This window comes from Erinaceus europaeus, chromosome 15, assembly GCF_950295315.1.
Source record: "Erinaceus europaeus chromosome 15, mEriEur2.1, whole genome shotgun sequence".
In the NCBI taxonomy this organism is placed as follows: domain Eukaryota; kingdom Metazoa; phylum Chordata; class Mammalia; order Eulipotyphla; family Erinaceidae; genus Erinaceus; species Erinaceus europaeus.
In genome coordinates this window covers 34431218-34449542 of record NC_080176.1, presented here as the reverse complement: position 1 = coordinate 34449542, position 18325 = coordinate 34431218, and the positions used below count along the sequence as shown (strand labels likewise).

Genomic DNA, 18325 nt, shown 5'->3' with positions numbered 1-18325 from the left:
CTGGTGTCCCTCCCTGTTGCTGCTCCAGATTCTGAGGGTAGTAGCAATGGAGATTCAGAGTTGCACTTGGTGAGTCTCTGGAGAGTCCTTTCCTCCCTTCAGCTGTCCCCTTGTTGGTGGAGCAGACTGAAGGTGGTGTCTCCACTGACAAACTGTCAAACTGGTAGCAGTCACTTAATCTCTCCTTAGGCCCCTCTCTCCTCTCTGTCACCAGCCACGCGTGTTTGTACTCACGGGTGATTTACTGGGTTTCTGTGGTCATTCTAGTCCTGTCTTGTTTCGGTCCGGGTGGTCTCCTTTGGTATTCCTAGTTGATCCGGGAGAGGAGAGGAGAGGAGAGGAGAGGAGAGAAAGCGATCTGCTGCTCGTAGCTCCGCCTCCGGACGATTTTGTTCACTCTTTCAAAGAACCAACATTTACTTTCATTGATCTTTTGTATGGTTTTCTTATTTTCAATGTTACCGATTTCTGCCCTAACATTAGTGATTTCCTATCATTCTGGTTGCTTTAGGGTTCCTTTGTTCTTCTTCATTTAGGTCTTTAAGATGTGCAATCAGGCTGTTTATTTGTACTTTTCCTTGTTTCCTAATGTGCGCTTGTATGGCTATGAACTTCCCTCTGAGTACTGCCTTAGCTGTGTCCCAAATATTTTGATAGCTGTGTCTTCATTTTCATTGAAGTCTCAAAACATTTTGATTTCTTCCTTTATTTTCTCTTTGACTCAGTAGTTGTTAAGGAGTGTACTGTTGAGCTTCCACATTTTGGGACTATTACTAATCTTTTGTTGACTGTTAAGTGTTAAATTCCACTGTGGTCTGAGAAGACGCTTGGGATGATTTCAATGCTCTTGAATTGGCTGATGCTGTCTTTGTGGCCTAATATATGGTCTTTCCTTGAGAATGACCCATGTGGATTTGAGTAAAATGTGTATTCCAGTTTCTTTTTTTAAAAAATATTTATTTATTCCCTTTTGTTGCCCTTGTTGTTTTATTGTTGTAGTTATTATTGTTGTTGTTGTTGGATAGGACAGAGAGAAATATGGAGAGAGGAGGGGAAGACAGAGAGGAGGAGAGAAAGATAGACACCTGCAGACCTGCTTCACCGCCTGTGAAGCGACTCCCCTGCAGGTGTGGAGCCGGGGTTCGAACCGGGATCCTTATGCTGGTCTTTGTGCTTTGCGCCACCTGTGCTTAACCCGCTGCACTACAGCCCGTATTCCAGTTTCTTGGGATGAATCACTCTGAAAATGTCCTGTAGTTCTAGTTTATCTATCACCTCATTTAGCTCCCTCATGTATTTATTGATTTTCTGCCTGGAAGATCTGTCAAGTTGAGAGAGTGGGGTGTTGAAGTTCCCTACTATGACTGTGTTGCTGTTAATATATTGTTGAAGCTCTTTCAGTAAATGTTTGATGTATTTAGATGGCTTCTCATTGGGTACATAGATGTTAATAATTATTAAGTCCTCTTGATTGACTGATTCTCTGAGCATTAAGTAGTGTCCATCCCTATCTTTTTAAATTTTATTTATTTTAAAGTCTGTTGTGTCAGATATAAGAATAGCTGTCCCAGTCCTTTTTTGTGGGCCCTTGGCTTGTATGATAGTTTTCCATCCTTTCACTTTGAGTCTGTGTTTGTCTTGTTGAGTTAGGTGGGTTTCCTGTAGACAGCATATTGTTGGGTTGTGTTTTCTGATCCATCTTCCTACTCTGTGCCTTTTAATAGGTAAATTTAGGCCATTGACATTTATTGATATCAAAGATTGAAGACATTTTAACACCATTCTTGTAGGTGTTTAGAGTGTTCTGATATATGGCCTATTTATGGTGGTCTGACTGTTTATAGGAACTGTTTTCAGAACTTCTTTCAGGGAAGGCTTGGTGATTGATTCTTTCAACTGTTGCTTGTCTGAGAGGGTTTTTATGCCTCCATCTAGTTTGAATGACAATCTAGCAAGATACAGTAGTCTTGGTTGAAAGCTTTTCTCATTGAGCACTCGATAGATATCTTGCCATTCTCTTCTGGCCTGTAGTGTTTTAACTGGACTCTTGTTCTGGTTCATTTCTCCAATATTTCTTCTTGTTAGTTTAGCCATTCTATAACTATATATGTTATGAGGTCCCTCTCTCAGTACTTTTGAAATTACTGATCCAGAGGCTTGAAGCCAGGTCCTTGTGCACTGTAATGTGTGTGCTTAAACAGGAGCACCACTGCCTGGACCCAAGATATACTTTGTAATACCCCTTAGGGCCAAGGACTTGCATAGGAGAGGTCCCAGGCACCAGCCAATTGCCTGAGGTGAACTACAAGTGATATTGGTAAAAATAAGTAAAATAAATAATAATAATAAAGGCCAGGTAGTGATGTACCTGTTACAATGTGCAAGGCCCCAGGTTCAAGCATGAAGCCCCTCGCTTAATACCCACACTGACTATGCCAGTGATGCTCTGGTTCTCTTCCCCATAAATAGATCTTATTTTTTTTTGTTTACGAGTCATTAAATGTAGAACTTTCTTGAATTCCTAAGCACAATATGGCTATTTCTTCTTACTTTTTTTTTTTTTGCCTCCAGGGTTATTGCTGGGGCTTGGTGTCTGCACTATGAATCCACTGCTCCTAGAGGCTGTTTTTTTCCCTTTTGTTGCCCTTGTTGTTTATCATTGTTATTATATTTACTAATATTTATATTTATTAATTTATATTTAATATTGTTATTATATAATATTTACATCAATGACCTCCCAGAAACTTCTTCAAGGAAGTTCATCTACGCCGATGACATCTGCTGTGCAACTCAGGCATCAAAGTTTGACATCCTCAAGGAAACACGAAAGACATGTCTCTGATATCTGATTACTGTAAAAAATGGTGACTAATCCCTAGCACTGCAAAAACGGTATCATCTGTTTTCCATCTACACCATGCCTCGGCCTCACGTGAGCTTAATGTGCAGCTTGGCGATACGAGAATCCGGCATGAAGCCCAGCCAGTCTATCTTGGCGTTACTCTCGATCGCACTCTGTCATTTCACAAACATCTCATAAAAACTGCAGCAAAGGTGGGCGCGAGGAATAACATCATTGCAAGACTGGCCAGCTCCTCATGGGGCGCGAGCGCTTCCACACTATGATCATCATCTCTAGCATTATGCTATTCCACTGCAGAATACTGTGCCCCAGTATGGTTCCGTAGCCCCCATGTCCACTTGGTCTATTCCAAATTATATTCCTCCATGAGGATAATTTCTGGAACCATCCGTTCCACCCCGGTTCCATGGCTGCCAGTTCTTAGCAAATCGCCCCGCCAGATATTCGTCGGGATGCGGCATCATCTAAGTTCATTTCCCACGTCTACGCTCGACCGGACCTGCCAATATACGCAGATATCTTCGCCCACCCTGTCCAACGCTTGACGTCTCATCACCCAATCTGGTCCCCTATGCCTACACTGAACTTCTCTGTTCCAGTCTCTTGGAAACAAGAGTTGGCAGTCAGCTGAGGTCAAGAACAAACACCTCATCACAGACCCCTGCAAGCGTCAACCCGGCTTTGACCTAGCATGTTATGATTGCGCCCTCCTCAATCGCTATCGAACAGGCCATGGCCAGTGCGCCGCTATGTTCCATCGCTGGGGAGCCAGAGACAACCCGAACTGCCCCTGCGGCTACAGACAGACTATGACCCACATAGTCAACGACTGCCACCTCTCCAGATTCAAAGGAGGTCTCAAAACTTTACATCAGGCTCAACCTGACGCTGTTGACTGGCTACGGAAGAAGGGCAAATGCTAGAAGAAGAATTATTATTGTTGTCGTTATTGTTGGATAGGACGGAGAGAAATCGAGAGAGGAGGGGAAGACTGAGAGTGGAGTGATGAGATATCTGCAGAGCTGCTTCACTGCCTGTGAACTGACTCCCCTGCAGGTAGGGAGCCGGGGGCTCAAATGGGGATTCATATGCTTTGCGCCATGTGCACTTAACCTGCTGTGCCCAGCCCCAGCTATTGATTTCTTTGGGAGGAAATAGATGTATTAGAAAAGTTTTGTTCAAGTCTGAGTTGTAGCACTATAGACCCTAAACCCAATGGGCCCAGGGTAGAGGGTTGGACTCCCAAGCATGAAGTCAAGTTCAGCACCTAACATCCCCAAGAGCCAGAGTGATGCTGTGGTCCTCTTCCCTCTCCAAGCTGAGCTTTTTAAAGGAAAATATGCTAAATAAGGTGTCTTGAGACAGAAGTACACATAGGACAGGTTAGTCTTAAGTATATCATTGATGAAAATAAGTTCAAAGGTTCACAGGATTCTAATCTTGTATCTTTCCTGCAAGCAATGTCTCATTATTTCACTGACCGAGGTCATAGCAACATAAAGGAAGCAGCTGGGGCTAGGCGTGGCATAGCTGCTTGAGTGCACACATCCCCTTGTGCTGGATTAAAGTCCCTGGTCCCCACTCACAGGGATGCTTCACAACAAGTGAAGCAGTGCTGCACATGTCTCATTCTCTCTTCCTATCTTCCCCTTCCCTCTCAATTTATCTTTCTATTAAGACAGAGAATAATCACCTACTGGGAATGTATTTCAGTCATGTGTCTCATGTGTGAAGCCTCAGGTCCAATTCCAAGCCAATCCTCCCATCAAAAAATAATGGTAAAATGTATATTTAAAAAGCTGCCACAGTAGCCTAGAAAGTGGTACAGTACAAAGTATTGGATTTGGGGGCCAGGTGGTGACACACCAGGCTGAAAACATGTACAGTACACAGGGATCTGTGTTCAAGCCTCCAGCAAGGGGAAAGCTCCATAAACACTGAAGCAGGGCTGCAGATGTCTCTTGCTCCCTATCGCCTCTCTTTATTTCTGTCTTATATATATTTAAAAGTAGTGGGCTTGAATGTTTGAGGTCCTTAGCATTACATGTGCCAAAGCAATGTTCTGGTTCTCCATTTCTCTCAGTAACTATTAAAAACAAAAACAAAAATACCTACATGTCTATGGCATGGACAGGAGAGATAACATAATGGGGTTATGAAAAAAAGACTATGCCTGAGGTTCCAAAATCCCAGATTCAAGTCCCCACATCAACACAGTGCTCTGGTAAAAACCTTTTTAAAAAGTATCTATTGGGGTTTGCTTGCTTGCTAGGTGACACACTGGGTTAAGCCCACATAGTATAGAGTATCTATAGCCATATATGATGAATCACCACACTGGCACACGGACTACAAGGGATTAGATTCCAACCTTTTACTCACTGTGCCAGTATTTTTTTTTTAATTAAATATATATTTATTCCCTTTTGTTGCCCTTGTTGTAGTTTTTATTGGTCATTGTGTGCCGGCACTCCCGTGAAGTGAAGTCCAGCAGGAAGGCAAACTGACCGGTTCTCCCTTGCTCATTCAAGGGACGACATGAAATAGAGACAAGAGAAACCGGGGAGAATGGAGGCACTCTCAACTCTCAATTTATTCAGGGGTGGGCTTGGATATATATATATAAAGTTAAACAAAGAACATTTTTCAAATGTGTCAGAAATTACAGGTTTCTTAAAGGTCAGCTTGCCCCTATGGTAGGGGGCTGGTATGACAAGAATTGATGATACATAAAGGTCAAGATAATTAGTCTCCTGATGCAGGCATTTAATTACCCAAAGGCATTTGAGAGAATAGAGGTTAAACCAGTTAAGGCAAGATAGAAGATAAGCAAATTAAGGACATCAAAGGGCACTGTTAGAAGTGTGTGATAAGGTTCTCCTTTATGATCAGAAGGTGAGGCGAACCTTAAAGCAGGCAGCCATGTGGCCTGCAGTTAGCAAGGAGAAACTGTGAGATCTCTGTGGGCTTGAGAGGCTAACAAGGCAAGCTTAGTCTGGGAGACTTTCCCTCTTGGCTCACCTCTATAACGAGAGACTAACAAGCAGGGTGTCTTTCCAGACCTCCATCCAAGGATGGGAGAGCTCTACCAAGCTATCACATAGTCCCACAATTGTGGTCATTGTTGTTGGGTAGGTAGAAATAGAGGGAAATGGAGAGAGATGGGGAAGACAGAGGGGGAAAGATAGACACCTGCAGACCTGTTTCGCTGCTTGTGAAGTGACTCCCCTGCAGGTGGGGAGCCGGGGGCTTGAACCAGGATCCTTAAGCTGGTCCTTGTGTTTTGCACCACCTGCGCTTAACCTGCTGCACTACCGCCCGACTCCCGCCAATAATTTTTATAGCAAGTAATAGTGATCAGGTCAAACAACTTCTCTTCAGTTTCTTTTCACATAAAAGTGAAATAATGAACTCCAACTGCCTAAAACCAATCTAGTTCCCAAAGTGTATCTGACATTAAAAGTGTTTTAGCAGGGAGTCAGGCGGTAGCTCTGCAGGTTAAGCACGTGTGGCATGAAGCCCAAGGACCGGCATAAGGATCCTGGTTCGAGCCCCCGGCTCCTCACCTGCAGGGAAGTCGCTTCACAGGTGGTGAAGCAGGTCTGCAGGTGTCTTTCTCTCCCCCTTCTTTCCATTTCTCTGTTCTATCCAACAACATCAGTAACAATAATAATTACAACAATTAAAAAAAAACTGTTTTAGCAAATTGTTTTTTCCCTGTGTAAATGAGGAACAGGGGCTTGAACTTGTTTTTTAGTAAGAACACCAGAGTATTGCTCTGACATATGTGATGCCAAGAATCAAAATCTGGAGTCGGGCTGGGCAGACAGCATAATGCAAGACTTTCACGCATTATTTTCATGAGGTTCTGAGGTTCTAGGTTCCATCCCCAGCATAAGCCAGAGCAGAGCAGTGCTCTGGTCTCTATACTTGTATCATTCTGTTTCTCTTTCATTAAAAATAATGGGAGTCGGGCAGTAGCACAACAGGTTAAGCATAGGTGGCACATCTTTCTCTTCCCCTCCTCTGTCCTATCCAATAACAACAACTACAACAACAAAACAAGGGGGAGTCGAGCAGTGCAGCAGGTTAAGCGCACGTGGCGCAAAGCACAAGGACGGGTGTGAGGATCCTGGTTCGAGCCCCCGGCTCCCCACTTGCAGGGGAGTCACTTCACAGGCAGTGAAGCAGGTCTGCAGGTGTCTTTCTCTCCCCGTCTTCTACTCTTTCCATTTTTCTGTCCTATCTAACAATAATTACAATAATAAAAAAAAGGGCAACAAAAGGGAAAATAAATTTAAAAATATAAAATAAAAAAACAAGGGCAACAAAAGGAAATAAAATATAAAAAATAAGTAATACAATAGATGTTTTTTTTAAACTGGACCTTATGCTTATTTTAAATTCAGAGTTCTACCACTGTGCCACTTCCCAGGCTACAACTAAGTTAAAAAAAAAAAAATTTAGGAAATTGGGTGGTAGCACAGCGGGTTAAGCGCAGGTGGCACAAAGTGCAAGGACCGGTGTAAGGATCCCATTTCGAACCCCTGGCTCCCCACTTGTAGGGGCGTCCCTTCACAAGCAGTGAAGGTCTGCAGCTGTCTTTCTCTCCCCCTCTCCATTTCTCTCTGTCCTATCTAACATCAATAACAACAACAATAATAACTACAACTATAAAGCAACAAGGGCAACAAAAGGGAATAAGTATTAAAAAAAAAAATTAAAAGAAGCTGTGTGGCCAGGTTGGGAGGTGGCAAAGTAGTTAAGCTGTAATGCTAATCATGAGGTCCTGAGCTTGACAGCCAACACTTGCTCTGGTGCAGTGTGTCTATCGAGTATAAATACATCTTAAAATATTTTTGTGTCTTACTAGATTGGTTTCATACAACAACCAAGTAGACATCCCCCCCCATAGCCAGAATGTTACACTGACATATGACTTAAACTAGAAAAAATATTTAGTATTTTATAAGTCATCTTATTTTGTAATTGTTTATTTACTTCTACTTCCCTTAGTCTACTACAAACTACATGAAAGCAGATACCAATTGGAATTTATTTACTATTTCACAAGGTCTTTTCTGTTTGTTCCTTTAAATATCTCCTCCATGCTGCATCACTGGGTTCCCTTGTCTTCTGCTTGGGTTCAACAGGAGCACCAACAGACTAGAGGGTAAGAGACACACACCACACAAATGTCTGTACTATTTCTGCAACCTCTTAAAGGGAATAAACCTTTTTTTGGGGGGGCCAAAACCCAGTCATCACTGCTGGGATTTTACCACTCTAGGTCATCTCCACCCCCTTTAAGGAAGAAGGCAGAAAAGGAGAGATACCACAGTATCCAAGTTTCCTCTAATGGTGTGGGATCCAGGGGGCTGGAATCTAGTCACATGAACAGCAAAGCAGGCAAGGTACTTTCCCAGGTTAGCTATTTCACTGGCCCTATTTTTCTCCTTTTTTTTTCATATTAAAATATTTTCCCTTTTGTTGCCCTTGTTGTCTTATTGTTGTAGTTATTATTGATGCCGTCATTGTTAGATAGAACAGAGAGAAATGGAGAGAGGAGGGGAAGACAGGGGGAGAGAAAGAGACACCTCCAGACCTGTTTCACCGCCTGTGAAGCGACTCCCCTGCAGGTGAGGAGCCAGAGGCTCGAACCAGGATCCTTATGCTAGTCCTTGTGCTTTGCGCCACATGTGCTTAATCCACTGCCCGACTCCCTATATATTTTTTTCTAAAGATAATAATCCCTTCAGAGAAATTCTGACTTGTAAAGTTAGACAAGACTGCATGTATTAAGTTCTTATATGAATGTTGAGAAAGAGGTGGCCATGAAGTAAAGCGCAGGCTTTACTATGCATGGGGACCTAGGCTTGAAAAGACAAGGAAGCAAGGTGTTTCTAAGAATTGTGTGGTCTATGGGGGCTATCTTCAGGAGGCGGGAGACAGAACTCTAGGGGTGGGGGTGGTATGGAACTATATATTGTAATCTCACAATATTGTACCATATTATTAAAAGTAGGGGGGGAGAGGACCTGAACATGAGCCTCCAATCACCTCACAGCAATACTTATGCGGGAAAGCTTCACAGCAGAGGGCTGGTGTATCTCTCTCACACCCTTTATCTATTTAGGAAGAAAAATAGCACCAGGAGTGGTGGAATTGTGCAGACGTGGGGCCTCTGAAAGAGCCCTGGGGAAAAATACAATAAAAACACCACTGGGGGGAGGGGACTTCAGTTTTGCTGTCTAACAAAACTAGGCCTCGTTTTTTTTTTTTTTATTTATAAAAAGGAAACTTGACAAAAACCACAGGATAAGAGGGGTACAGCTTCGCACAATTTCCACCAACAGATCTCCGTATAACAACCCCTCCCCTGATAGCTTTCTTACTGTTTAACCCTTTGGGAGTATGGACCCAAGATCATCGTGGGATGCAGAAGGTTGAAGGTCTGGCTTCTGTAATTGCTCCTTTTTGTTTTTAAAGGGCTTCTTACGAAGGAGTCACTTGACAGGTTTAACACTGATCACAACAGATGATCTAATGACCAATTTCAGTTGGTTTGGAATTCGAGAGAATGTGTACCTATTTTAAAACCAAATCAACCCCCAACTTAAAAAAATGGCTATCACTTTTCACTAGTCTTCATACAGTAAAATACAGGAAAGAATCAACTTTAGAACCCCAATCTACTGGAATCCAGTTTCGGAAGTACAAAAAACAAGTAAAATTCACTTCACTTATAGGTAGGTTCCACAGAACAGAGTAAAAATAAAACAAAAGAAAGTATATTCAATGCATTTGAACAAGTTTCATATTCTAGAATAAATTTACAAAAGGAATTTTTGTTAAAAATATTAAAAGCCTAGCCTAAGGGTGGGATATTCTAGGATTGCCTACTAGTGACATTTACCTCTTGCTGTGTTAATATTAGGAATACATGTGAACCATTAATGTTAACTTGACTTAAGACAATTCTGTCCTACATTTATGTTTATTAAAAACTGACATAAACAAAACCTGTACAAAAAAATATCCCAGATCACGTATCACTTCAAAGTAGTAATCTTGAGAGAGATTATCGCCTAGGACCCCCTCTTCCTCTGCCCCGGCCACGTCCTCTTCCTCTTCCTCGGCCTCGGCCTCTTCCTGCAACTGCAGAAAAACAAGAAGAAAACGGTAAGTTCATTTCTGCATTGACTTTAACTGAATGCCACACATATTAATACAGTAAAGAAAGAATTCAAACTCAGCTTTTTTCAACTCTGATATCACAGAGTCACCTGTCCCAACACATGATACAAAGCCAAGTGCTGGACTAGATATTTTATTATAAAGTTTGTTTCGGGAGTTGGGCAGTAGTGCAGCAGGTTAAGCGCAGGTGGCACAAAGCAAAAGTACCGGCATAAGGATCCCGGTTCGAACCCCCGGCTCCCCATCTGTAGGGGAATCGTTTTACAGGTGGTGAAGCAGGTCTACAGGTGTCTTATCTTTCTCTCTCCTCTTTCCATTTCATTTCTCTCTGTCCTACCCAACGACAGCAATAACAACAGTGATATGGGCAACAAAAGGGAAAATAAATATATAAAATAAAATATCCTTGTAACACACCTTAAATGCACCCCAAAATGAAATTAGTAGTAAATGAACACCAAAGACCTGATTTTCTTTTCTTCATTTTCAAAATTTATTTTATTTTTTTCCCTTTTGTTGCCCTTGATGTTTATCTTCATAGTTGCTATTGTTGTCTGTCATTGGATAGGACAGAGAGAGGAAGAGAAAGACACCAACAAACCTGCTTCACTGTCTGGGAAGCGAAACGCGTGCCGGTGGGAAGCTGGGGGCTCGACTTGGCATCCTGATGCCTGTCTGTGTGCTTTGTGCCACATGCACTTAACCCACTGTGCCACTGCACAGCTCCCATGATTTTTTCTTTCTTTTTATTTGTGAGATGTGATTCTTTCTGCTAGTCATATCTCCACCCAAGCATTATTATTTTTTAAATTATCTTTATTTATTTATTGGATAGAGACAGCCAGAAATCAAGAAGGAAGGGGGTGACAGAGAGGGAGAGAGACAGAGACACTGCTTGTGAAGTGACCCCCCCCCCGCAGTTGTGGACCAGGGGTTTAAACCTGGGTCCCTGTGTTCAACCAAGTGTACCACCACCCTGACCCCTAGGCTTGACTTTCTGTTCAGAGATTCCAAGTTAATTAAAAATCAAGAAACACATTACATCAAACAACAATTTCAGGACACTTCAAATCCTTCAGTTACTGACCCAATCCCAAATCTTTCAACTCATACAGCAATCTATCTGTCACTTGGTCCTATATCTACTTGAATATCACTAACAGTAGAGAATCTATCTCACAAATAAACTTAAAAAAAAATCTTTTTAAAGAAAGAGGAAAAAATCATTTAAAAAAATCTTGAAGAAATTGTTTAAGGCTTTCAACACAAAGGGGGAAAACCCCAACAATACCAAGCACAAAATAAACTTTCTCCCTGACACAAGAACATAAAAACTGAAAAATATATTAGATTGCAGGTCTGCAGGTGTCTATCTTTCTCTCCCCCTCTGTCTTCCCCATCCCTCTCCATTTCTCTCTGTCCTACCCAACAACGACATCAATAACAACAATGGCAACAAAAGGGAATAAATAAATATTTTAAAAATATATATTTGTGGTCTGGGAGGTGGTGCAGTGGATCTAAAGCACTGATTCTTTTTATTTTTTTTTTAAATATTTATTCCCTTTTGTTGCCCTTGTTTATTGTTGTAGTTATTTTTTTAAATATATATTTTACAATATTTATTTCCTTTTGTTGCCCTGGTTTTATTGTAGTTATTATTGTAGTTGTTACTGATGTTGTCGTTAGATAGGACAGAGAGAAATGGGGGAAGAGAGAAAGACAGAAAGGGGGAGAGAAAGACAGATACCTGCAGACCTGCTTCACTGCCTGTGAAGTGACTCCCCTGCAGTTGGGAAGCTGGGGGCTGGAACTGGGTTTAACACTGGTCATTGTGCTTTGCGCCACATGGGCTTAACCCGCTGCACTACTGCCAACTCCCTGTAGTTATGATTGATGTCATTGTTGTTGGACAGGACAGAGAGTAATGGAGAGAGGAGGGGAAGACAGAGAAGGGGAAAGAAAGACACCTGTAGACCTGCCTCACTTCCTGTGAAGTGACTTCCCAGCAGGTGGGGAACTGGGGGGATCCCAACTGGGATCCTGATGCTGATCCTTGTGCTTTGTGCCACCAGTGCTTAACCCGCCGCACTACCGCCCAACTCCCAAAGCATTGATTCTTAACCATGAGGTCCTGAGTTCGATCCCCGGCAGCACATGTACCAGAGTGCAGCACATGTACCAGAGTGATGTCTAGTTCTCTCTCTTTCAGGAATAAATAAATTCTTTAAGTGCGTGCGCACGCACACACACAATACACTTATATTTATATTAAAAAAAAAATCTTGGGACTGGGTAGTGGCACAACTGGTTGGGTACATGTTATAGTGCACAAAGACCAGGGTTCAAGCCCCTGGTCCCCACAAGGGGAAAGCTTTGCGAGTGGTGAAGCAGGGCTGCAGGTATCTTGTCTCTCTCCCTTCCTATCACCCCCTTCTCTCTCAATTTCTGGCTGTCCCTACTCAATAAATGAAAAAAGAAAAACAAAAAACTCTGTACAGGGGGTCAGGTGGTAGCGCAGTGGGTTAAGTGTATGTAACCCAAAGCGCAAGGACCAGTGTAAGGATCCTGGTTAGGAGTCCCCAGGTCCACAATGCAAGAGGGTCACTTCACAACCGGTGAAGCAGGTCTGTAGGTGTTCTCTCCTCCTCTCGTTTTCTCTCTGTCCTATCCAACAACAACAAGAGCTATAACAACAATAACAATAGAAGCAACAACAAGGGTAACAAAAGTGGGAAAAGTAGCCTCTAGGAACAGAGGATTTCTGGTGCAGGCACCAAGCCCCAGCAATAACTCTGGAAGCAAAACAAATAACAACAAAAAAACCCGCAACCACATAACCTGTGTATTTGCAAATGTTTGTGTGATGAATAGTAGACTATGGCAGAAATAGTGTCATCTACCAAACTTACCTGCTTCCCTTTTCTTAGATTTCACCTTTGGTTCAACATCCACAAGTAGTGTATCCAGAGGTAAGCTGTCTGGCAGAATAAAATACCGAATGTTATTTCCTCGAATACTCAGTGTTTCCAGCTGTACAGGTTCTCTGTTCTTCAGGGTCATTTTCACAGCTTTAAGATGGGTATTCATGCTGACATCTACACCTGGAAAGAAAAATGAGGGCAATTATCAGCACAATTTAATTAAGAAACCAGCCAATTACCAGTCACAGTAAATACCATATTATAAGACATTACAGACTGTTTTGCCACAGTGTGAACTTCCCTAACAATCAGTGTAACTGGTAAATGGGAGAAAGTACGACCGCAGAGATCTTCCCAAGCCCATTATGTTTTGCACTTATGTCAATGGCAGTGAATGAGGCATGCCATGAGGGAAGCCAGGCTGGTTTGCATGCTTTAGTTCCAATGCCTCCATAGGTCTGTAACACTCAATGCTTACTGGACTGGTCTCCCTCATCTCCTAACTCCCCTGCCCCCATTTCACCAAGCTACCCTTATCGCTGAGGTGTAAAACTCTTGATGAATTTTTTTTTCAGAAAGACACAAAGGACCTAAGGGAAAGACATCAAAGCACCAAAGCTTCCCCCCAGCATAGCGAGGGCTGGGCTTGAACCTGTGCTGCACACATGCATGGCAAAGCATGCATCACCCCAGGTTGTCTCACTCCCACCGTCCCTCAGCAGTTATCACTGAGGATGTGCATTTGCACTAATTCTTCCACTCTTGGGAGACTCCTCCCATCTCCTTTTTTAAGATAGAGGGTGAGCTAGGGAAAGGGCACCACAGCACAGCAAGGAAAGCTTCTCCACCTGCAGATGCCCCCATGTGATGGCTGGGGGCCTGATCCTAGGTCCTTGCTTAAGTATGTGCTTTTTGTGCCCCGTCACCTTTCAAGTCTATATTATTTATTATTTTTAAAAATAATTTTAAAAAATGTTTTCATTATTTATTTGATACAGTCAGAAATTGAGAGGGAAAGGGAAGATAGAGAGACAGAAAGACACCTGCAGCACTGCTTTACCACTTGTGAAGCTTTCCTTCTGCAGGTGGGGACCGGGGGCTTGAATCTGGGTCCTTGTGCATTCTAACAGGCGCGTTCAATCAGGTGCACCACCACCTGGCCCCTATATTATTTATTTCACAAGGCAGGGGCCAGCAGGAACAGCACTCTGAATATATGGTGCCATAGACTGAACTAGAGGCCTCATGCTGTCCAGTCCAGAGCTCTACCACAGTGCCACTTTGTGAGACACCTTTTAAATTAAAGAAAAATGTTATGATGCCAGATTAGAGCACCATTCATGCAAAGTATGTGCTCTGACACTGAATGATATCCCTAGCCCCCATCTTTATTTTTAACAGAACTCTGGTCAGCTCTGGTTTATAGCGGTGCTGGGGACTGAGCCTGAGTGTCAGCTGTGAAAGCCTTTTGCATAACCATTATGCTATCTCCTTGTTCCACCTATTTTTTAAAAAGATCTGTTTTTCACATGTACCATTATATTTTTATTAGTACTGGAAATTTAATGGGAGATATAATATGTGATTATGCAAAGATCTTTATGCCTGAGGTACCAAGGTCCAAATTCAATCCCCAGCACCATCAGAATCCAGAGTTTATTAGTAGTACTCTGGGAAAAAGAAAAGAAATTAAACTAGAAATGAAGCAGTGCTTTCTTCTATCTACCCCTTCCCTCTTGATTAATCTCTCTATCTATCCAGTAAGTACACAAATAGAAATTAAAGTAGAGGGAGTCAGGTGGTAGTGCAGTGGGTTAAGTGCACATGGCGCAAAGCGCAAGGACTGGCCTAAGGATGCCAGTTCGAGCCCCAGGTTCCCCACCTGCGGTGGGGTGGCTTCACAAGTGGTGAAGCAGGTCTGTAGGTGTCTATCTTTCTCTTCCCCTCTCCTCTAGATTTCTCTCTGTCCTACCCAACAACGACGACTACAGCAATGACAACAATAACAACGATAACAAGCAACAAAAAGGGAAAAATAGCCTCCAGAAGTAGTGCAGGCACCGTGTTTAGAGATTTAATGACTTTTATTTATTTTGGATAGACAGAAATGTAGAGAAGGGAGAGAGGGAAAGAGAAAGACACTTGGAACACTGACTGCTTCACCTTTTATGAAGCTCTACCCCCCCACACACCTTGCAGGTGGGGACCAGGAGCCTGACACTATGTCCTTGTATACGTTCAACCAATGCACCACCACCTGGCTCCTTAAGGTCTTTTTAACTGTATTAAAAAAAAAAAGAAAAAAGAGTTGATACTGGGTCACCAAATTAGATTTTGAATGAATGGTGCCTCAAGGATGGGGAAAACCAAACCATTATTTTTAGCATACTATTTTGCATAAATGTCAGAGTTTCTAGGATGAATATACGGCATTAAGGAGAAGCACCTGGTTATCAGAGCCTTTTACCAACGTATCTAGACAAATCCAACTAAAGATTTAGTTATTTTCTGTCCTTAGAAAGTTGGTGGGGGGCCAGGCTATTACATAATGAAATTATATGCATATGGCAATGATTGCACTATAAAAACCAACTTTATTTAAAAAACAAAGCTAAGCAGAACAGCTCTCTTGGATAGTTGCTGCTATGCCATGTATGTGACCCAGTTTTAAGCGAACTGGGATCCTTACTTGGGTCCTTGCGATTTGTGCCACACGGGCTTAACCCATTTGCACTACCGCCTGACTCCCCTCTTCTACCTTTCTATATCTCTCCCCGAATTCTTAGTTGAAGAAATGACAAGAATATCCCCATGCTGCAGAGACACCTTCAGGGTCAGGGAGCTCTGAATGTGCCAAACATAATAAACCCAAACTGACTCACATCACATTGTAATGTGAGTGAAAGACACATTGTAATTAAAGTGAAAAAGGTCAACAAAGCTTCAAGATAAAACCAGAATATCAGTAAGAACATCAGCTAGTCGGGAGCGGGGCAGTAGTTAAGCGCAGGTGAACTGAAGCGCAAAGACAGGAGTAAGGATCCTGGTTTGAGCCCCCGGCTCCCCACCTGCAGGGGGGATCCTTTCACAAGCGGCAAAGCAGGTCTGCAGGTGTCTTTCTCTCCCCCCTGCCCCCATCTTCTCCTCTCTCCAGTTCTGGGGGGGGGGGGGGAAGAAACGGCCTCTAGCAGCAATGGATTTGTAATGCATCACCTTGGAAGATGCAACTTCAGAAAGAGAAAACGCAAAAGCATCAACGGAGGGAAAGGGAGCCAGAAGAGTCAACACAGGGATGGCAGATACTGTGATGTTCATGCAAACTGAAGTCCCAGGTTCAACCCCCCACACCACCATAAACCACAGAGAAAGAGAGAGGGAGAGAGAGAGTGTGTACGGGGCAGAAAGACCCAGGGAAACGTCTCATCGCAAAATGCTCCAGACACTAATCTGCACTGTCCTGACAGGCACTAGACACCGGCCACTGTGGCCCAACACCCGGACAGGTGCTTCATACCTGTGATCGTGCCATGAACCTGAGTTCCGTTCTTCAACTCGATGGTTACAGTCTCGTGACTCAATTTCATCAAAAATCTGTAAAAACAGAAAATGAAATAATCGTTTTCACTCTAAATACATTAAAGCAGTCTTACTGTGTGAAACAAGAAATGCCGAGATATTTTCTGATTTATTTACTGGATGGGAAGAGCAAGACGCAGAGCCGGTGCCCGAACCCTGTTCCCACGCACCCCGGGGTCTTCTCCGCCTGTTGGGGCACCTGGAGCTTCATGCCACCTCGAGTACACATGTGGCTCGTCAGTCCTCGCCACAAACAGCAAGTCCCAACAACGGCCCTTTCCAGAGAGTGAGAAGAGTCAGAGGTGTGACCCGCTGCCGGGACCACCGCCGGTGGCGACCGTGCAAAGCCACGTCCACGACTGAGGCGCAGGACCACCTGGCACCAGCAGCGCCCTCGGGCGAAGCCCAGCTGGATCTGCGCTCAAGAGCCGGCCGCGTGGGCAGACCGCGGGAAGGGAGGCCCCGCGCGGGCGGCGGTGCCCTCTTCAGGCGGGACCAGGGTCCAGCTCGGCAGCCCCGGTGGCCCCTGTGGGCTCGCGGCGCCCCACGCTCCGTGCGCAGGGCGCTCCTGTCTGCCCGTTCAGGGGGTGCGCGACCCGGCGTCTGCCAGCGAGGACGAGCGCAGTACCCACCCCGGCAGGGAGCAAGGTCCCGCGCAGAAGGCCGACTACGGCCCGCAGTGAGTACTACGGCGGCCGGCGGGGCGGGAAACCGGCCTCTGCGCGCAGCTCCCGCCGACGCCGCCAAGATGGGCGCGGGCAGGGGGCCGGGCGTTAGCAGGCCGCGCGAGCACGCCGCTCCGCGCTGCCAGCGAGCAGGAGGCATCCGGCCTCCCGCCCCACGCCCACTCGGCCCGCCGCCGGCCCGCAACTGGTTCAGCCACCCCTCACCTCACGAGCTTCATTCTAGCAACGCCGTCAGCCCTTTATAGCGCACGGAGTCAGACAACCGAGGGCCAGCCGCGCGAGGATGAATGGGCGGAAACACCAACTCCCGGCACTCCGACGTAGAGCGCGCGCAACGCAGCGGGTGCGAGGCGGGTCGCCCAGGGCGCTCTAGAATGACGTACTTCCGGGCTCCGGAGCGCCCCGGCGGCCCCTAGCGGGTGGAGGTGTGCCTTGCGCTGGCTGAAGGCTCACTGGGCTTGGGGGAAACTGAAATTGCTATCTGTGTGCCTGTGAAGGTTTGGGCGGGGTAAGACATCCGGGAAGTTCATAGAAAGATCCAAAACCTCATCTTTACTGAGAAAAGTACCTGAAGAAAAACACATTTGCTTTTTAACTGTCATTATTTACTTATTGGATAGAGACAGCCAGAAATTGAGAGAAGGACGGAGACAGACACCCGCAGCCCTGCTTCACCACTCTAGAAGCTTTCCCTCTGCAGGTGGGGGCCGGGGGCTCAAACCCGGGTCCTTGTGCACTGTAACGTGCACTCAACCAGGTGCGCCACAGCCCCGCCCCAAGATTTGTTTCATTCCTAAGGGTCTAAGGTCCCAGGTTCAATCCCTGATACTAGCATAAGCCAGAGCTGAGCAATGATCTGATTTAAAATAACTAAGTAGGAGGCGGGAGGTGGCGCAGCGGGTTAAGTGCACTTGGCGCAAAGCACACTGACCAGAGTAAGAATCCCGGTTCGAGCCCCCGGGTCCCCACTTGCAGGGGAGTCGCTTCACAGGCGGTGAGGCAGGTCTGCAAGTGTCTCCCCGTCTTCCCCTCCTCTATCCATCTCTCTCTGTACTATCCAGCAACAACGACATCAA

The 18325-nt window shown here is 44.7% G+C and overlaps 2 protein-coding genes across 2 annotated transcripts in view; one reads left to right on the top strand and one right to left on the bottom strand.

Moving 5' to 3' along the window:
• Positions 1-9844: 9844 nt before the first annotated feature.
• SNRPD1 (small nuclear ribonucleoprotein D1 polypeptide) lies at positions 9845-17611 on the bottom strand. Its single transcript, XM_007523663.3, has 4 exons — positions 17454-17611; positions 16502-16578; positions 12976-13167; positions 9845-10024 (listed from the first exon to the last, which is right to left on the bottom strand). Exons 1-4 carry the CDS (start codon positions 17465-17467, stop codon positions 9948-9950), a joined length of 360 nt encoding a protein of 119 aa, XP_007523725.1. The 5' UTR covers positions 17468-17611; the 3' UTR covers positions 9845-9947.
• The window catches only part of ESCO1 (establishment of sister chromatid cohesion N-acetyltransferase 1), a 67043-nt gene continuing 65939 nt past the window's right edge, over positions 17222-18325 (top strand). Inside the window, exon 1 of the mRNA XM_060173572.1 lies at positions 17222-17242. The gene's annotated coding sequence lies outside the window, so the exon portion shown is untranslated. The remainder of the gene's footprint in view (positions 17243-18325) is intronic.

Coding starts and splice junctions, on each gene's coding strand:
- SNRPD1 (XM_007523663.3), bottom strand. Junction 13,168..16,501: donor GGTTCATGGCACGATCACAG/GTATGAAGCACC, acceptor TTTTCTTTCCAG/GTGTAGATGTCAGCATGAAT. Junction 10,025..12,975: donor ATCTAAGAAAAGGGAAGCAG/GTAAGTTTGGTA, acceptor GTTTTTCTGCAG/TTGCAGGAAGAGGCCGAGGC.